The sequence below is a fragment of the Microcebus murinus genome, chromosome 18 (genome assembly GCF_040939455.1).
Source record: "Microcebus murinus isolate Inina chromosome 18, M.murinus_Inina_mat1.0, whole genome shotgun sequence".
NCBI lineage: Eukaryota > Metazoa > Chordata > Mammalia > Primates > Cheirogaleidae > Microcebus > Microcebus murinus.
In genome coordinates, this window is record NC_134121.1 from 44,511,883 (window position 1) to 44,530,701 (window position 18,819).

Below are 18,819 nucleotides of genomic sequence, written 5' to 3' on the forward strand. Positions count from 1 at the left end.
TCTGCTCCAAAGGAGTGAAAAGCCTTAAATTAGAATCTATATCAGGGATGTGGATTCTAAGTCAATTTGCCACTGATGTGCTGCCTACTCTGGTTATCAGTTTCCATATGGCCACTTGGTAGATAAGGTTTGATAGTTTCTCAAATAAAACGCTTTAAAAAAAATCCAAGATCTAATTTCCATTAATTTGCTAAATTGCTGGCTAAGACACTGTGTGCATAAACATCCACCTTCTTTCCCTCTCTTCCTGCATCCTAATTCTTTGTTGGTAATTGATAATCACAGCCACTGAGAGCAACATCCTTGCTGGTAATTACTATAAATGTCAAGGGATGGGAAGATAATTCATCTAGTCAAAAAAAATACATGTCATTCTGGTCAGAGACTCAGTGGGGAAAGGCTACATGCTGAGTTGGAATCAACATACTCAGGGGAATAGAATCAGAAGATAGGAGGCCCAGGTGGGAGGATCGCTTGAGGCCAGGAGTTCAAGACAAGCCTAGGCAACACAGCAAGACTTAGTCTCTGCAAAAAGTAAAAAAAAAAAAATGAGCTGGGCACGGTGGCGTGTGCTTATAGTCTTGGCTACTTGGGAGGCTGAGCTAGAAGAATCGCTTGAGTCTGGGAGTTGGAGGTTGTAGGAAGCTGTGATTGTGCTACTGAACTCCAGTTTGGGTGACAGAGTGAGACACTGTCTAAAAAAAAAAAAAGGGCAAAATAACATTGCCAGCTCTCTTGCTGCCACTAATATGCCTGTGCCCAGATGCTAAGGCCTTCCTCTGAGGAGAAAGAGGACCTATGTCCACACCAGAGCCTTTGTGCTGTATAACTCCAGAGGTGAGCCCCACAGCAGTTAAACATAACATCATGTTCTGTGTCAAGTTTAACTAGAAAATGTTCAAGAGTCTTCCCCTAGGATGAATGTGGTGGCTCATGCCTGTAACCTAGCTCTCTGGGAGGCTGAGGCAGGAGGATTGCTGGAGCTCAGGAGTTTAAGACCAGCCGAAGCAAACGCAAGACCCCATCTCTCCGTCTCTACTAAAAATAGAAAAAATTAGCCAGGTGTGGTGTCTTGTGCCTGTAGTCCCAGCGCAGGCAGGAGGATTGCTCGACCCCAGGAGTTTGAGGTGGCTGTGAGCTAGGCTGACCCACAGCACTCTAGCCTGGGCAACAGAGCAAGAATCTGTCTCAAAAAAAAAAAAAAAAAAAAAAAGTCTTCCCCTGCTTTGGGCCTGTGTGTGTATCAGCCCACAGGTCTGATGCAGCTGCTATTCTTTCTCCTGTGTTAAGTGAACATAACTCTTTCTCAACTTACAAATCCAAAGGTGTCCTCTCTCCCCAATATATACAGCACTAACAGCAGCTTGACCCCACCTGAACACAGAATATACGTGTCCTAGATCTTAAATCTTCACTGTCTTTATGTTCTTGAGAAAGGACACAAGGCCTAGCTTCTTGCCATAGGATAACATTTACGTGTCATTTTGACTGGAGAGTGGTAGAGAAATAGAATAACCTGTAAAACATCTCACCAATCTGAGGAACCCCCATAAGGTGATCTCACTTATAACACTCCCCAACGTAAGAGAAAGGTGGTGCTGGAACGTGGCAATTCTCCAAGGCTCTTACCTGTGGGCATGTTGGTAAAGGGCCCATAGCAACAGATTTCTAGGCCTCTGAAGATCTGGAAAAAGAAAGGAAGAGAGAGAGAGGGACAGGGGAATGGAGAGAAAGAAACATTAGTTATAAAAGAGTTTGGGCTTTTATTATTATTATTATTATTATTATTTTTGAGACAGTCTCACTTTGTTGCCCAGGCTAGAGTGAGTGCTGTGGTGTCAGCCTAGCTCACAGCAACCTCAAACTCCTGGGCTCAAGCGATCCTCCTGCCTTAGCCTCTGAGTAGCTGGGACTACAGGCATGCGCCACCATGCCCAGCTAATTTTTTCTATATATATTAGTTGGCCAATTAATTTCTTTCTATTTATAGTAGAGATGGGGTCTTGCTCTTGCTCAGGTTGGTTTTGAACTCCTGAGCTCAAATGATCTGCCCGCCTTGGCCTCCCAGAGAGCTAGGATTATAGGCGTGAGCCACCACGCCCGGCCTAAAACAGTATGGGCTTTTATTATTAAAAAAAAAAAAAAATAGATTCTTACAAAGGTAAGAACTTTTTTTTAATTTTCCTTCTCCGGTTGAAGGAACTTTTTTCTTTACCACTTGACAGTTTCTGCTGCTACTTCCTAGACACAATCATTCCAATGTCAAGAACACTGATGAATTTTAGAAGGCTCTTTTCAAGTGCCTATATAGTTGATCTATATTCTGCAGTCATTCTTTATCATTCAAGGACTGAGCATCCTACTCTGCTACCAATCAGGCCCAGGCTCCTCCCTAATGACATCTGCAGAGATTTCACTTCTTGTTAGACATGAGAGGTGGGAAAAAGCATCCTTCTTTTGTTTAATAAAAGGCTTGGATGGCAAGAAGTTCAAAGCTACTGGCTGAAGTTTGATGTTTATCCAGACTTGGTAAATCAATACTGACCATGACGCCATTAGCAGACAGGTCTATGTTGATTTTATTTTTTATTTTCTTTTGAGACAGAGTCTCACTTTGTTGCTCAGGTTAAAGTGCCGTGGCATCAGCCTAGCTCACAGCAACCTCAAACTCCTGGGCTCAAACTATCCTGCTGCCTCAGCCTCCCAAGTAGCTAGGACTACAGGCATGTGCCACCATGCTCAGCTAATTATTTCTATGTATTTTTAATTTTTAATTTCTATGTATTTTAATTTAAATGTATTTTAATTTTTAATGTCTTTCTATTTTTTTTTAGTAAAGATGGGGGTCTCACTCTTGCTCAGGCTGGTTTCGAACTCCTGACCTTGAGCGATCCTCCCACCTGAACGTGAGCCACCACACCCGGCCCCTAAGCAGTTTTAATCTAGAAGTGAAGCCCTGTTCTGTGTTCTGTCTCTCCTCGTTAAGCTGGCCTGATTGCCTGCCTTCCTGAAGACACACTGCACCTCCTAGGGGCCTCTCCCACTTACAGTGCTCGGCAGTATCATTCAAAAGAACTTTCTGTGATATGGAAATGTTTTATATCTGCGCTAGTAATGTAGCCATGAGCCATGTGTGGTTGCTGAGCACTTGAAATGTACTTAGGGTGAATGAGAAACTAAACTTTATATTCTAGCTTTTTAAAATTTAAATTTAAACAGTCCCATGTGACTGGTGGCAACTGTGTTGAACAGTGTAAATTCTTACACATGCATTGGAATGGATTCTTATGAAAGAACTTGGATATCATTTAAAAGAAACCTAAATTTGTGTCAGTGAATGGATATATATGAGTAACTCTCATTCTTCTTACCCTCTTTCTATTCCACTAAAAAGAAAACTGCCTAAGCCTAGAATTCACCTGGCCTCAAAGAGACTGGGATAGAGAAAAATCAGGGAGCTAAAAACACAGATGGCCTTTTAAGAAATGGTCCCCCTCACCCCCTACAAACACACACTCTAACTACAGCCAGAGGGAAAAGAAAGGACAGCAGGACAAGTCTGTTTCTGTTTTAAGTGACAGTCTCCATCTGTGCCACTCTCACTATGTGTATGAATAAACTGCATTCCCAACCTGTTGACAGGTTCTAGATGCTCATAATGCTAAAAGGTATCCCCAGGCAGCCAGTTGGAGCCAAATGCTGCCATGAAAAGTACAAGATTAAAATTTTTTACATCCAGGCTGACACTCACTGATGAGGATGTCTAGTTATGAGATAAATTCGAAGTTTCACCTCTACAAATACATTTCTCTTCCAGAGGAAAATACAATGGTGACACTATCTTCAGAATGCCATTACTCTAACCAGGTACTTTCTATCATTGCTACCCTGAATAGAGGAAAAAACCCAAAGCATTAGAATTTCTTTGAATCTGGTGCTAATTCTGTCTTGCATACAGCGGAGTAAAAACAAATGACTGGCTCACATGGAGCTCCCCTGGGGTGAAGGCAACAGCATAAACAGGGCCAGCATCTTTCCTTGGCATCTGGAACAGTTACTTGATAGGCTCAGAAGGTGAGGTTGGGCTGACCTCAAGGGTTCAGAACTCCAGACTTGATTTGTGATAATTTCTCAAAGCAGTTATCCTTAGAAAATCACCTCTATAGGTTCTCTCTCAAGTTTCTGTAAAAGGATAGAAGGTGCTCTGTATGAGGATATTCTGAAATGACTGGTGGCGCACGCTTGGAAAAGGAAGAAAAGCAGACCAGGAACATAAGCACTTAATCAGTGACCTGAGAAAGCAGCCAGCTCAGGCCTGACATGCAGGTGTGAAATCTTGCATGGACTTCTCCCTGAGCAGAGGACATAGTTCTGGCTACATCATCTGCTACAATATGATCTGGGTAAAGTCACTGAGTTTACCTGGGCCCTTGCAAAGTTTTGAAATAAGCTATTTTTCTCCTCTGTGAAGTTCTATAACTTTTGAAGAAACTATAGTATTAAGATTTTAGACTTAGAGCTAGACTGTCTGGGTTCAACTTCTAGTTCCACCACTCACTAGCTATGTGACCTTGGACAACTTATCCAATCTCTCTGAGCCTCAATTTTCTCATTTGTAAAATAGGCATAATTATAGCACACACTTAATAAGGTTGTTGTAAAATTGCTAATTACTTAAAATACAGTCAAATGTTTAGAAGTCCCTGGCATATAGTGAACATTACATAAATGATAACTGTTATTGGTTATTAATCGCTTCCTCTTCTACGCATCCATAGACAGCACTGTGTAAACCCCACTCAGAGCACTTACCACACTGCTTTAGAGAAAGATACGCCAGTAAAGTGGAACAAGCAAAAGCTTTAGATTCACGTCTGTTGAAAGTCCCTGCTACTTATTAGCTGAGATTTGAAGTCCAGACTGGAATCCAAACTACACAGCCTCTCTAAACCTTTAAATTCCTTCATTCATAAAATAGAGACAATATTTATTTACCTTGTTGGGCCAGAAGAAATAAAAAAAGAAGCTCTGTGAAAGCAGCCTGCTAGTGCTCTACTGGCATGTACGTAATGAGCCCTACAAGATGAAGGGGACCATCTCCATGGAGGGGACTGAAATGCAGAATGGTGGAATGGGGTTTTTGGGGGAAGGAGCTTTACCTTTCTGTCCTGGGATTCTCTTGCTCGCTTTGGACCTTGGTGGTTTCTTCCGTTGACCACATCTCCTCTGACTTCAAAATCATGCTGAAGGAAACCAAACACAAACCATCAGGATCAAGACAGAGAAGTGTCTTTCAATGGAAGTGGAACAGACACATACTTAAGGCATTAAGAATTGCCAGGCAGAGCCTTGACCAAAAATAAATAAATAAATTCATTCTTTTTGGTGGACTGGGTGAAATGACCAGAATCTCAGTTGTTGAAATCAATTCACTGAAGCAAATCTTTGTGTGCAGAAATTAACAACTGGCTTTTCACCTCACTGAGACTGTATTTTAACTCTCAACATCTATCTCCTCTCAAAACATTCACTTACATTTAAACTGCTAATACTGTACAGTTATAAAGATAACTGAAGAATTCTTGATCTCCTAAATAAATTGTACATTATACCACCTAAAGAAATAAGGTCTTTTCAGATTTCCATTGAGAGATTTACAAAGTTAATGAAGACAAATGATAAAATATACATTTAATACACTGAAGAAAGTTAGAAGTTTTTCGCACTCACTATTGTGACTGGTCAAGGATGACAGAGTAAAGAATGGAATTGGGGAGGTTAAAGTTTTTGGGGAGAGGCCAGGCGCAGTGGCTCATGCCTGTAATCCTAGCACTCTGGGAGGCTGAAGTGGGCGAATTGCTCGAGGTCAGGAGTTCGAAACCAGCCTGAGCAAGAGCAAGACCCCGTCTGTACTATAAATACAAAGAAATTAATTGGCCAACTAATATATATATATATAAAAATATATAAATTTAGCCAGGCATGGTGGCACATGCCTGTAGTCCCAGCTACTTGGGAGGCTGAGGCAGGAGGATTGCTTGAGTCCAGGAGATTGAGGTTGCTATGAGCTAGGCTGACACCACGGCACTCACTCTAGCCTGGGTAACAAAGTGAGACTCTGTCTCAAAAAAAAAAAAAAAAAAGTTTTTGGGGAGAAATCTGAGGAAAAATGCTTCAAAACAATTCTAACTGAAATTCAGATTCTAGGGAAGGCTGTATGTATTGCCAAGGGTATTATGAAGAAAAATAAAGGAAAGAGTATAACCAAAGGCTGTTACTAGGGGAAGAACACTTAACATTTCTTAGTCACTTGAACAAGAAGAGTCTAGTGATAAATTTGTCATTTATTTAAAGATGCCTCCCATATTTATAGTCCTAATTGCACCCCTAAGCTTCATATAATGTGTCCAATTGCCTTCTTAACCTCTCCTTCCAGATGTTTAGTATAAATCTCCAAATTCATGCATCTAAAACAGAGCTCCTGATTCCACTCCTGCCCTCCCCTCTATGTGCTCTTCCCCAATGTCTTTCCTTTTCTAATTTAATATTACTAACATGACCCTATTGTTCAGGCCAAAATCCAAGATTCCTCTTTACCTTATCCTCCAAATTTAACCCACTAGTAAGTCCTATCTTCGACAAACAAATCCCAAATCAATCTTTTCTTATCCTCTCATGCCTCTAATTATCCTAAGAATAAAATGTGAATTCCTTGCCATGGATTATAATAAATACTACCTGATCTGGCTCTTGTCTATGACCTTCTCCCATCCCTTGTCTCAACTCTGCCTTAGTGATCTGCTGGCGTCGGCCTCCCAAAGTGCTGGGATTATAGGCGTGAGCCACCATGCCTAGCCTGGTCAGTTTTGCTTACTGTTATATTCCTAGTTCCCAGCAGTGGGCTCCCTATATATAGTCACTGAATGAAAGCTAAAACCAGCAAAAGTGTGATTTAATTAATTATGAATATACTGAATAGTGCATAATAACTTAAACTGCTTTCACTAATTTTATTTTGTCTGATCTGTCATCACCAGGAGCTCTTAGATGGCTGTTCTAAAATTATTCCTCCTTCTACACTCTATCTTATTTACCTCTCACTGTTCTCAGTATCATAAAGAGCAATATCTCTTTGGAGGAGTCTGATTTTCTAAACAGATACATTTGCATATTAATATGAAGAATTCCTCAACAACAGTGAACAGCCAGTTTTCTACAAAAGTATATGCATATTAGATTCAGGTGGGCCTATTTCTTGTCTCTATAAATCTTTTCTCTCTATTTTTTAAATTCCTTTCCCTTGCTGTTTCTTTTGAAACCTAGAAAACATGAGAACACAGAATTCCTGGTTTGCTTTGCTTAACTCCTGATGATCCCAACATCAAGGGAAATTTGCGGGAAATAGTGTATTCATGGAAAGAAGCAGATACATTTTTTGTGACTATGTGACTCAATGGCACCAAGTCTCACTGATTGGTTTGTAACATCAAGTACCTACCTCTTCCAGCATCTTTTTTTCTTTAATTGACTGGGTCACCCCTAAAGAGATCACAGAAAAGACATGTCACAGAGAGCAAAAAGAAAGAACTCTTTTCAAGGAGGTGGAGAGGTCAGTGAATTACAAAAGAGCACAGGAAGAATGACAGAGGGGTCCTCTCCCTCTAAAGCCACAGCTCTTTAACAATAAAGCTTGCAGGCCAGGCGCGGTGGCTCATGCCTGTAATCCTAGCACTCTGGGAGGCCGAGGCAGGGCGGATTGCTCGAGGTCAGGAGTTCAAAAACCAGCCTGAGCAAGAGCGAGACCCCGTCTCTACTATAAATAGAAAGGAATTAATTGGCCAACTAATATAATAGAAAAAATTAGCCGGGCATGGTGGCGCATGTCTGTAGTCCCAGCTACTCGGGAGGTTGAGGCAGGAGGATCCCTTGAGCCCAGGAGTTTGAGGTTGCTGTGAGCTGGGCTGACGCCATGGCACTCACTCTAGCCTGGGCAACAAAGTGAGACTCTGTCCCCAAAAAAAAAAAAAAAAAAAGGCTTGTAGCAGAGATTTCCTTCTGGAGACACAGTTGATGTTTAATTTAAACATTATAAGCATGCCTGAAGCACATGGATTTCTGCCCACTATTAAATAAATCCCTAGTTCATATGCTAACATTGCTAGAAGCAGATTAGGTCCTATTAGTTATAAAAGAAATCCATTTTCCCAACATCACCAGCTTATCTGAACAAAGTGATGTGCATTAAAGATAAAGGTAGTTTTGTGTCACCATTAAAGATCTTTTGGTAATTCAGACTCAGCATCAGCAAAAACCTTAGGTGTTAAATGTTAAGTGTAAAATTGCAATTCTGAGGTGTTAAAGGAAGGAGGGGAGATATTGTATTGTACTTACAGAAATAGCTAACTACCCATTTTCCTCCTGCAATTCCCAGAAAATATTTCAGTGTCCGTTCACACACAAACTCAGTATCTGCAGAATGAAAAACATTCCAAAGGATCAGAAGTAGAAAACAAAATCAGGAAGTGCTGCCCTAAGAAGCTAAAACCTCAGCTATTCACACTCTCAAGATCAATCTGGATTGATGATTCTGACACCTCTGGTGATAGAATCGGAGGCTGGAAATGCCACTAAATATAACCAGCAGGTGGGGATCTTTGGAAACCAGGAAAAGGGTGACACAAAATTAAGACCAGAGGAAATGTCTGCCCCATCTTTCAGATGCACAGGCTAGCTACATATCTCCAATTTTGTGTTTAAGGAATTATCCACATCAGTAGTATTAATTAATGTGTATGGAGAAGATCTTACCGGATGAGAATACGTGAAAGGAGAAGAAAACGGTATTGTTGAAATCCTAAATCTAAAATGTCAACGTAACAAATTTTCATCCCTAGAACTTCTACCTGGGGAATCCTAACCCCCTTATATTTCCTCCAGAGGGACAGGAAAATACTAAGTATTTTCATAGCTTTTCTCTTATCCACATAAGTATTTCAGAAAGCAGTCTCTGAAGAATCACTTCTGTTTATTTCCTAGTGTTTCAGAGGCCTTTTTGAAGAACTAAGCTAACTGAGGAAAGACCATTTAGTTTTTAACAGGAGAAATGTATTTAACTAAATCCTAAACACAGCAGGTCATCTGCAAGCAATAGCAGCAGCTATTCTCCCTCACTAAATTCTTTACAATTTTTGAAGGTTTTATTAATAAAAAAAAACTGCTAGAACTGATTTAATAAATGTTTTGGTTTTTTCTGAGACAGAGTCTCACTCTGTTGCCCAGGCTACAGTGCCATGGCATCAGCCTAGCTCACAGCAACCTCCAATTCCTGGGTTCAAGCAATCCTTCTGCCTCAGCCTTCCGAGTAGCTGGGACTACAGGCATGCGCCACCATGCCTGGCTAAAGTTTTCTATATATTTTTAGTTGGCCAATTAATTTCTTTCTATTTATAGTAGAGACGGGTTTCATTCTTGCTCAGGGTGGTCTCAAACTCCTGACCTTGAGCGATCCTCCCGCCTCGGCCTCCCAGAGTGCTAGGATTACAGGCGTGCACCACCGCGCCCAGCCAATGGTATGTTTACACTTACAAATTTTAGTTCACTTTTAGTTTAAAAGTAGCAAATGTTGTATTGCCTTTGAGTTTAAAGACTGAACTAGGCCGGGCACAGTGGGTCACGCCACAGCACTCTGGACTGGGCAAGAGTGAGACTCTGTCTCAAAAAAAAAAAGACTGGGCCGGCGCGGTGGCTCACGTCTGTAATCCTAGCACTCTGGGAGGCCGAGGCAGGTGTATCACTAGAGGTCAGGAGTTCGAACCAGCCTGAGCAAGAGTAAGACCCCATCTCTACTATAAATAGAAAGAAATTGGCCAACTAATATATATAGAAAAAATTAGCCGGGCATGGTGGTGCATGCCTGTAGTCCCAGCTACTTGGGAGGCTGAGGCAGCAGGATTGCTTAAGCCCAGGAGTTTGAGGTTGCTGTGAGCTAGGCTGACGCCATGGCACTCACTCTAGCCTGGGCAACAAAGTGAGACTCTGTCTCAAAAAAAAAAAAAAAAAAAAAGACTGAACTAAATTAATTTAGATTTAATTTGCATTTTAAAGTTTTCTTTTCAGCTTTCATCAGCTTTAATCCAAACCTATAGCTTAAGATATTAAACTTTAATGACATTTGTCTTTAAAATAGTAATTAGTTTATAGTAACTTGTTCTAGTACTTGATACCAGTGAGCCCTACCCTCTGACCCTGTGGTACAATTTTCATATAGTAGAAACCTAAGATCTTAGAGGATCTAAGCCAGTGTGTCCAAGGGGTTTGGACCCTCTGCTCAAGCAGGTGAAGCTCTGTGAAAAGAATCATCCTGGAGAGAACCGTAAGTCCAGAGAATCGATTTTGTTAGAAAGCTGTTAGAGTTCAGTCACAATCTGCACCTCCTGCGTCCTCCTCTGGAGTTCCAGGAATGAGTCTAACTCCTCTTCTAGAAAACATTTCTTGAGATATTTGAAGACAGTTTTTCTTATTCCCTTAAATCTTCTCATTCCTTCATTTCTTCTTCAAAAGACATTATTTTGAGTTCCTGTTCCCCATCAATCTCTGGATAAACACTTTAGTTTGTCACTGACCATATTAAAAAGAAAGCTTGGTGCTCAGAGCAGAGGACATCATCTTTCAGGCAATCACTCTAAGAAAGAATATACTGGGGCTCCGGATCATTACTTCACATTAGGATTGTATTAATAAGGCCCAATTTTAAATAAGCTTTTTTTTTAGCAGCCCTGAAATGTTTAGATTTAGCTTATAGTCGACTAAAAACTGCAAAAGATCTCCTCTGTCACACAGGTCATAATTAAAATTTATAAAGGGGAAGCTGTAGGACAAATTATCTGTTCCCTTTTTGCCCTTTTTCATGTTAGGATTATCTCAGACTGTTTACCAGATTTGTTTCCTGAAAAACTCTCCACCACACTTAAACTAGGTATTATATTATCTAGGGTTTCTGGATTTTGAATGAAGATTTGCTTCTGCCCTGTTCCCCTTTGCCTCACTTGTTCTTTCAGAACTTGAACTCTGCCTCACCAGAAAGGCCTTCACTCAATGCATTCCAGGCAGGTAGACAGGAAGAAGCAGCTCACCACCCTCTAAATCTCAACTCAAAAGGGGGTCTGGAAGTAGCAAAATTATTGTTTGTCTTTCATAAAGTAATACATGATTGACTATCAGAAGACTATCACTCATGATATGCTTAACAAATATTCATATTTCTTCATGTGGTTTTATGTAGAAGATGCAAAGTATTCTGTAAAGGTTTTTGGTATACCTGTTTTCATAACAACATGAGTAGTCTCTTCAGTAACTAGATTCGTTAAAGTGATGTGGTGTTTTCTGGCAAACTTGTGCACAAGCATCTGAAATCAAAGCAAATACTACATTATAATAAATTACCTTTAGTACACAGCTTAGAATATCAATTATCCTAGCTTTAAGTTTCCATTTTTCTCAGACAGGGTACATCTTTTTTATTCTAACATGTTGGAAGTCTCAAAAAAATTTAATAAAAATTATGTACAGCCGGGCGCGGTGGCTCATGCCTGTAGTCCTAGCTCTCTGGGAGGCTGAGGCAGACGGATCGTTTGAGCTCAGGAGTTCGAGACCAGCCTGAGCAAGAGTGAGACCCCGTCTCTACTATAAATAGAAAGAAATTAATTGGCCAACTAAATATATACAAAAAATTAGCCAGGTATGGTGGCACATGCCTGTAGTCCCAGCTACTTGGGAGGCTGAGGCAGGAGGATTGCTTGAGCCCAGGAGTTTGAGGTTGCTGTGAGCTAGGCTGATGACACGGCACTCACTCTAGCCTGGGCAACAAAGTGAGACTCTGTCTCAAAAAATACCAAATTAAAATTATGTACAAAACAGAGGAAGAAATTCTAAAATAGTCTATGCTAGAAGACATGGAATTACAACCAAGGATTCAGAATAATATTAATTTTGTCTTTAATAGCAGATATCATTTGATTTCCTATGACAGATTCTTTGCATAGTGACACTATACTATAATTTAGATTTATCAGCCTATATTTTATAAGCTAAGAGGTAACTAACCCATACAGAGTTATGCTAAAGACATATGTGGCTTAAAACCAAGATTCAGGCCAGGCCTGGTGGCTCATGCCTATAATCCTAGCACTCTGGGAGGCCGAGGCCAGAGGATCCCTCAAGGTCAGGAGTTCGAAACCAGCCTGAGCCAGAACAAGACCCGTCTCTACTATAAATAGAAACAAACTAATTGGCCAACTAAAAATATATACACAAAAAATTAGCTGGGCATGGTGGCACATGCCTGTAGTGCCAGCTACTTGGGAGACTGAGGCAGCAGGATTTTGCTTGAGTCCAGGAGTTTGAGGTTGCTGTGAGCCTGGCTGACGCCACAGCACTCTAGCTCGGGCAACAGAGTGAGACTCTGTCTCAAAAAGAAAAAAAAAAATACAAAACCAAGATTCAATCCTCCGATAGTCACAAAACACTCAAATCAAGGTGTTTCTGAGGCCGGGTGCAGTGGCTCACACCTGTAATCCTAGCACTCTAGGAGTCTGGGATGGGAGGATTGCTCAAGGTCAGGAGTTTGAAACCAGCCTGAGCAAGAGCGAGACCCCGTCTCTACTATAAATAGAAAGGAATTAATTGGCCAACTAATATATATAGAAAAAATGAGCTGAGCATGGCGGCGCATGTCTATAGTCCCAGCTTCTCGGGAGGCTGAGGCAGGAGGATCGCGTAAGCCCAGGAGTTTGAGGTTACTGTGAGTTAGGCAGATGCCTGGCATTGTAGCCAGGGCAACAGAGTGAGACTGTCTCAAAAAAAAAAAAAAAAAAAAAAAAAAAAATTTCTGAAGGTCAGTGCAAAAATTATCAATTCTTTAAAGGAGGATTGGAAGAAACTCATATTCTTCTTTTTTTTTTTTTTTTTTTTCAGACAGAGTCTTGCTTTGTTGCCCAGGCTAGAGTGAGTGCCGTGGCGTCAGCCTAGCTCACAGCAACCTCAAACTCCTGGGCTCAAGCGATCCTTCTGTCTCAGCCTCCCAAGTAGCTGGGACTACAGGCATGCGCCACCATGCCCGGCTAATTTTTTTTATATATATATCAGTTGGCCAATTAATTTCTTTCTATTTATAGTAGAGACGGGGTCTCGCTCAGGCTGGTTTTGAACTCCTGACCTTGAGCCATCCGCCCGCCTCGGCCTCCCAAGAGCTAGGATTACAGGCGTGAGCCACAGCGCCCGGCCTCATATTCTTCTTAAAATAAGTCTAGAGTCCTCTAGCCATTGTCTATCAACCAAATAAAAATCAATAGGAAGTAAAAGAAATTAACCAGATTCATTATGGGCACAGTTGGCCTAATTGGTAGCTACCATCTGGTAAATAACTTTATGAAGGGCCATCATTTACTATAGCTGTTGCCACCCACACCAATACTTATGTGCTGCGCAATATTGCAGTAGAGGTCAGGCCATGTTTCTTTCATGGTGCCTCGCTCCATACTGCCACAGAGCACTGAAAAAAGGCAGGCTAGAGAAGCTAATGACATCCTCCCCCTTTTGCCACTGCCCTCTGCCAGGATCATTAGCAATTCTGAACTGAATAATTGCTGAAATTCTAGCCTTGAAACAGTGTTCAGTTAGAAGAGTAACTGCTGAAAAGATCATATTAATATGGGCTTCAGAATTAATCATGTGTAATACAGTCAGTGGCTTTCATCATAAATTTACCACACTTCAGCAAGTCTGAATAGAGCTCAAAGTTTTTCTCTTTGCTTGTTTAAAGACAACATGTACCCAAGCCACTTGTAGTCTAATCTGCAGCTTAGAATTGCCCATGAGAAATGGGCATTTATTGAAACCTTAAAATCTGTACCCCCATAATATGCCGAAATAAAAAAAATACATATATATATAAAAAATTGCCCATGGCAAGAAAGATTAGACCATTTTAGCCATCTCTGAAAAGCTGAACTCCCAAAACAAAGGGATAAAGAATGCTAATTTTCAATGAATAAATAGCAATTCTAGATGTGTAGGCATGTGATCAAAAGCCATTTAAACAGACACAGGTAAAATTTTTTAGAGCAAAGTGCTGATCCGGGCAAGTGGTTGTGAGATGAGAATGTTAATAGCATTGTGCACTTATTCGTTGTATCTACCAAGGCAGACACAGCTTACTTTGCCCTTTTAGTAGTGGGGCACATCTGGTCACAAAGAATGTTATGCTGAATTGTAACCTATGGAGAAGTTAGGATGAAAAATCTTATGATGGCCAGGCACGGTGGCTCACGCCTGTAATCCTAGCTCTCTGGGAGGCTGAAGTGGGCGGATTGCTCAAGGTCAGGAGTTCGAAACAGTCTGAGCAAGAGCAAGACCCCATCTCTATTATAAATAGGAACAAATTAATTGGCCAACTAATATATATAGAAAAAATTAGCCAGGCATGGCAGCGCATGCCTGTAGTCCCAGCTATTTGGGAGGCTGAGGCAATAGGATTGCTTGAGCCCAGGAGATTGAGGTTGCTGTGAGCTAGGCTGACACCACGGCACTCACTGTAGCCTGGGCAACAAAGTGAGACTCTGTCTCAAAAAAAATAAAAAAAATCTTATGAAGGATATATTAAGAAAGATATTTCAGAATGACTTAGTTATCTTTTAGTGCATAATAAACAGCACCCACTACTGAATCCACTTGAGAGTCTGGTATGTTATCTCATCATAGTCTTTAACAAATTTTCACTCAATTATTCTATTATGAAGCAATGCCAATGACAATGAATTATAGGGGAGGTAAATTTCCTGGGATTTCTGAAATCTATAAACATCAAAGTAGAAACAAGGCTTTAGTGGTTTTAATATTTTAGTATTTTCCACAAGGTGAAGGTGAAACAATTCTTACTTCTGGAATATGGAGGCCAAAGGAAATGCCAAAATCCTAATAGTAAGGGGTGTTGTAGGGCAGAAATGACAAGGAAGGCTATTGAACCATCTTACAAGCCAGGAAAAAGACAGACAAATACTGGAGAAATACCACTGTCTGGAAGTATGCTTGAAACCAGTCTGGATTTAGTTAAACATGCTGGTAAGTTCATTCAGAAGTGAACCAAGGTGGGAAAAAGATGCCTTTTGGGGATTAGAGCTATAACAATTTGCTTTTGTAGATAAAAAGGAAATTCAAATTCAAAAGTGCTATATTATACCCCAAAGTGTAACTTTTCTACTAATATTTACTAATTAGTTTCTCAAGTAAACATATAGAAAATAATCCATATTATAGCTTTCTCTAGATCTAAATTTTCATTAATTAGTAATAGAAATTAAATTATATAGGATTATTCTTGTTTCCTGGATTTCTTCCTATAGGTTATTCATTGATAGTACCCATATAAAACTGTTTGCAGTTTGTTATTAAGTCGTAGTCATTAGGGAGATACATATGGACACACTCACAGATTCTTTTGGGGTCAAGCCTGATACCACCATGGATATTCTTTTGTTGACCCTTTCTGTTGACGATGTCAATTCTGGCTTCTCCTTGTTCATACTTTCTTCCTTCACAGTCTCAGTATTATGAGTAGCGGCTAGACTCATGTCAGAATCTGCAACTTGAAATTGGGGTAATTTCAATGCAGAAGTTGAAGCTGGCATGCTGCAAACAGGAGCCGAGTCTGGGGCTTTGTCTTCTGAAGGATTAGATTCAGGGTCATCAGAGAAGAGGCAGACTCCAGATTCCAGGCAAGGGGTTCCCTCTGAAAGGATTGGGAGAAGTAGTTTATTCTCATGACACTGAATCTTGAATTACAATGTTCCAGTCTCTGCTAAGAATTAAAAAGACCTTCTGTGAAGTGGGATGTAAAAATAAATAAATAAATAAATAAAACATAAAAAAAGACCAACGCATTTAGTTTAAGAGAAAAATGGGCATGCTAATACACTGGTGGTGGAAGTGCAAAGTGGTTTAATTTTTTTTTTTTTTGAGACAGAGTCTCACTTTGTTGCCCAGGCTACAGTGAGTGCCGTGGCATCAGCCTCGCTCACAGCATCCTCAAACTCCTGGGCTCAAGCAATCCTCCTGCCTCAGCCTCCCAGGTAGCTGGGACTACAGGCATGCGCCACCATGCCAGACTAATTTTTTCTATATATATTAGTTGGCCAATTAATTTCTTTCTACTTTTAGTAGAGACGGAGTCTTGCTCTTGCTCAGGTTGGTGTCAAACTCTTGAGCTCAAAGGATCCGCTGGCCTCGGTCTCCCATAGAGCTAGGATTACAGGTGTGAGCCACCACACCCAGCCAAACTTTTCTGAAAAAAAATTTTTTAAAGGGTATTATATAGCAAAAGCCTTAATATGTGTTAGTCAAAAATGCTAGGTTTTTAAAAAAATTTTTATGTTTTTAAAGATGGGGTCTTTGTCACCCAGGTTGGAGAGCAGTGGCACGATTACAGCTCACTGCAATGTCGAACTCCTGGTCTCAAGTGATCCTCTTGCCTCAGCCTCTCGAGTAGCTAGTACTCAGGCACACACTATCATGACTGGCTAATCTTTAAATTTTTTTTTGTAGAGGCAGGGTCTCACTATGTTGCCCAGGCTGGTCTCAAACTCCTGGGCTCCAGCAATCCTCCTGCTTGGTTTAGTCATAGGGATGTTTCCTGTAACACTATTTATATAATAATAGTATAATTTTAGAAATGCCCCAGATGTTCAAAAAAATAGATTAAATAATGATACATCTAGTCCAATGGAGCACTCTTCATTCATTATAGTTTGAATATAAACACTGATATGCAATAAAATGGAAAAATGTTTCTAATATATTAGATAGCTAACAAATATTATTTATCACGACTATATTTTAAAAATAAAATTTAAGTAAAATGACTAAAGAAACACAGCAATATTTTACTATTAACTTATAGGAATACAGGTAGTTTTACTTTATTTTTAATTTTTATAGAGATGGGGTCTCACTATGTTGCCCAGGCTGGAGTGCAGTGGCTATTCACAGGTGCAATGATAGCACACTACAGCCTAAAACTCTTGGGCTCAAGCTATCTTGCCACCTTAGCCTCTGGAATAGCTAGGACTATAGATGTGCACCACTGGGTATGGCAATACATGTAGTTTTAAATATTCTTATTTCCCATATTGTCCAATTTCTGGACAATGAATATATATAGTAGTTTTATAAGGAAGGAAAGAAAGGTTGAAAAATATGACAAATACTCTATTTTTGTTTCTTCATCCATGATGACATCATCTTTTTCACTTAATATATCAACAGATATCATTGCCAAATTAAAAATACCAGATACACATGCATATGTCCATTAAAAAAATAAATAAATAAATAAATAAAAAAAATAAAAATACCAGAGACATAATCCCCAAAATGTTTCAGAAAATATCATGCTATCAGGAATTATGTGTAGATAAGGAGAACGTACGAGATTCCTAAGATGATCCTAATGAACATGGCCAAATACCACATTTGATGCCAAATGGTGCCTTTTATGATAATATGTTTTTGAGAATTAATTAAAAACTTTCTTTACAGATTAAAACTTTGATTTATAAGTAATAAAAAACATAGTCATTATATTAATTAATTTATACAAGAAGAGTTTACTTCAGCATTTGACTCATTTTTCAATAAAAGACAGGCCTAAAACTTCATTCTATGGCCTTAGGACTCCTGCGTAACAGTTGAATCAACATATTTAGAACACATCAAGACTCTCACATCCTCAAAATCGTTAGTTAAACCATTTTTTAAAATATCGATTGGCCGGGCGCGGTGGCTCACACCTGTAATCCTAGCACTCTGGGAGGCCGAGGCGGTCCAATCACTTGCGGTCAGGAGTTCGAAATCAGCCTGAGCAAGAGTGAGACCCCATCTCTACTATAAATAGAAAGAAATTAATTGGCCAACTAATATATATATAAAAAAAAAGTAGCTGGGCATGGTGGCGCATGCCTGTAGTCCCAGCCAGTAGGATTGCTTGAGCCCAGGAGTTTAAGGTTGCTGTGAGCTAAGCTGATGCCATGGTACTCACTCCACCCTGGGCAACAAAGTGAGACTCTGTCTTAAAAAAAAAAAAAAAACAAAACAATTGATTGATGGATTAACAACTCCAATAATTTTCAAGTACACTTGGATTAACACGAGTTATTTTTCTAAAATGGGCATCCATGATAGATTAGTACACTTAAAGTTGATTACCCAGAATATCTTTATATAGGATTCAAAGCAAAATAAAAATGTTTTTTCTATTAGAGCAGATGAAATATTACCTAGATCTTGCCTTGGCAAAGAAGACTGCTCCATTAAATCATATGGCTCAGACTTTTCCAGTTGTTGTTCCTCCACATCAACAACCTTAACGAGCTCCTCCTGAGACAGGCAGATTCTGTTCTGAAGACTCCCAGAGTGGCTGTCCATGTACCACCTATCATCCGACAACTGAGACTTAGAAGAGGAAGACCTAGAAAGATGGATGAAAGGAGAAAACCATCACCACCAATTGGGAAAGGACTAACTAATCAAGCTTCCTGGGCAGCCAAGGCATAAATGAAAGAGCTCACTGTCAGAGAGATCAGGAATGACTAGTAAAAAAGAGCCCATGTGACAGCCCAGAAGTCTGGATTCATGCTGCCTGTCAATATGTTAGGGCTGACATATAACATCTCCCCTTAGGGGTTGGTCTGAGGCAGTATATCTCCTAGCTGTTTAAAAGCATGTCAGCAAATTTTACCAAATTATCCACTGCCACTCACTCAAAATTCT

General features: G+C 40.1%; 1 protein-coding gene across 8 annotated transcripts in view; it reads right to left on the reverse strand.

Moving 5' to 3' along the window:
- Nucleotides 1–18,819, reverse strand: part of BRCA1 (BRCA1 DNA repair associated) — a 66,593-nt gene that overhangs the window by 3,112 nt on the left and 44,662 nt on the right. For all 8 annotated transcript variants that reach the window (XM_075994585.1, XM_075994584.1, XM_075994581.1 and 5 more), the window contains exons 14-20: nucleotides 18,327–18,517; nucleotides 15,486–15,784; nucleotides 11,318–11,405; nucleotides 8,392–8,469; nucleotides 7,499–7,539; nucleotides 5,160–5,243; nucleotides 1,630–1,684 (exon numbers count right to left, since the gene is read on the reverse strand). In XM_075994585.1, coding sequence (XP_075850700.1) covers nucleotides 1,630–1,684; nucleotides 5,160–5,243; nucleotides 7,499–7,539; nucleotides 8,392–8,469; nucleotides 11,318–11,405; nucleotides 15,486–15,784; nucleotides 18,327–18,517 — 836 coding nt within the window. The remainder of the gene's footprint in view (nucleotides 1–1,629; nucleotides 1,685–5,159; nucleotides 5,244–7,498; nucleotides 7,540–8,391; nucleotides 8,470–11,317; nucleotides 11,406–15,485; nucleotides 15,785–18,326; nucleotides 18,518–18,819) is intronic.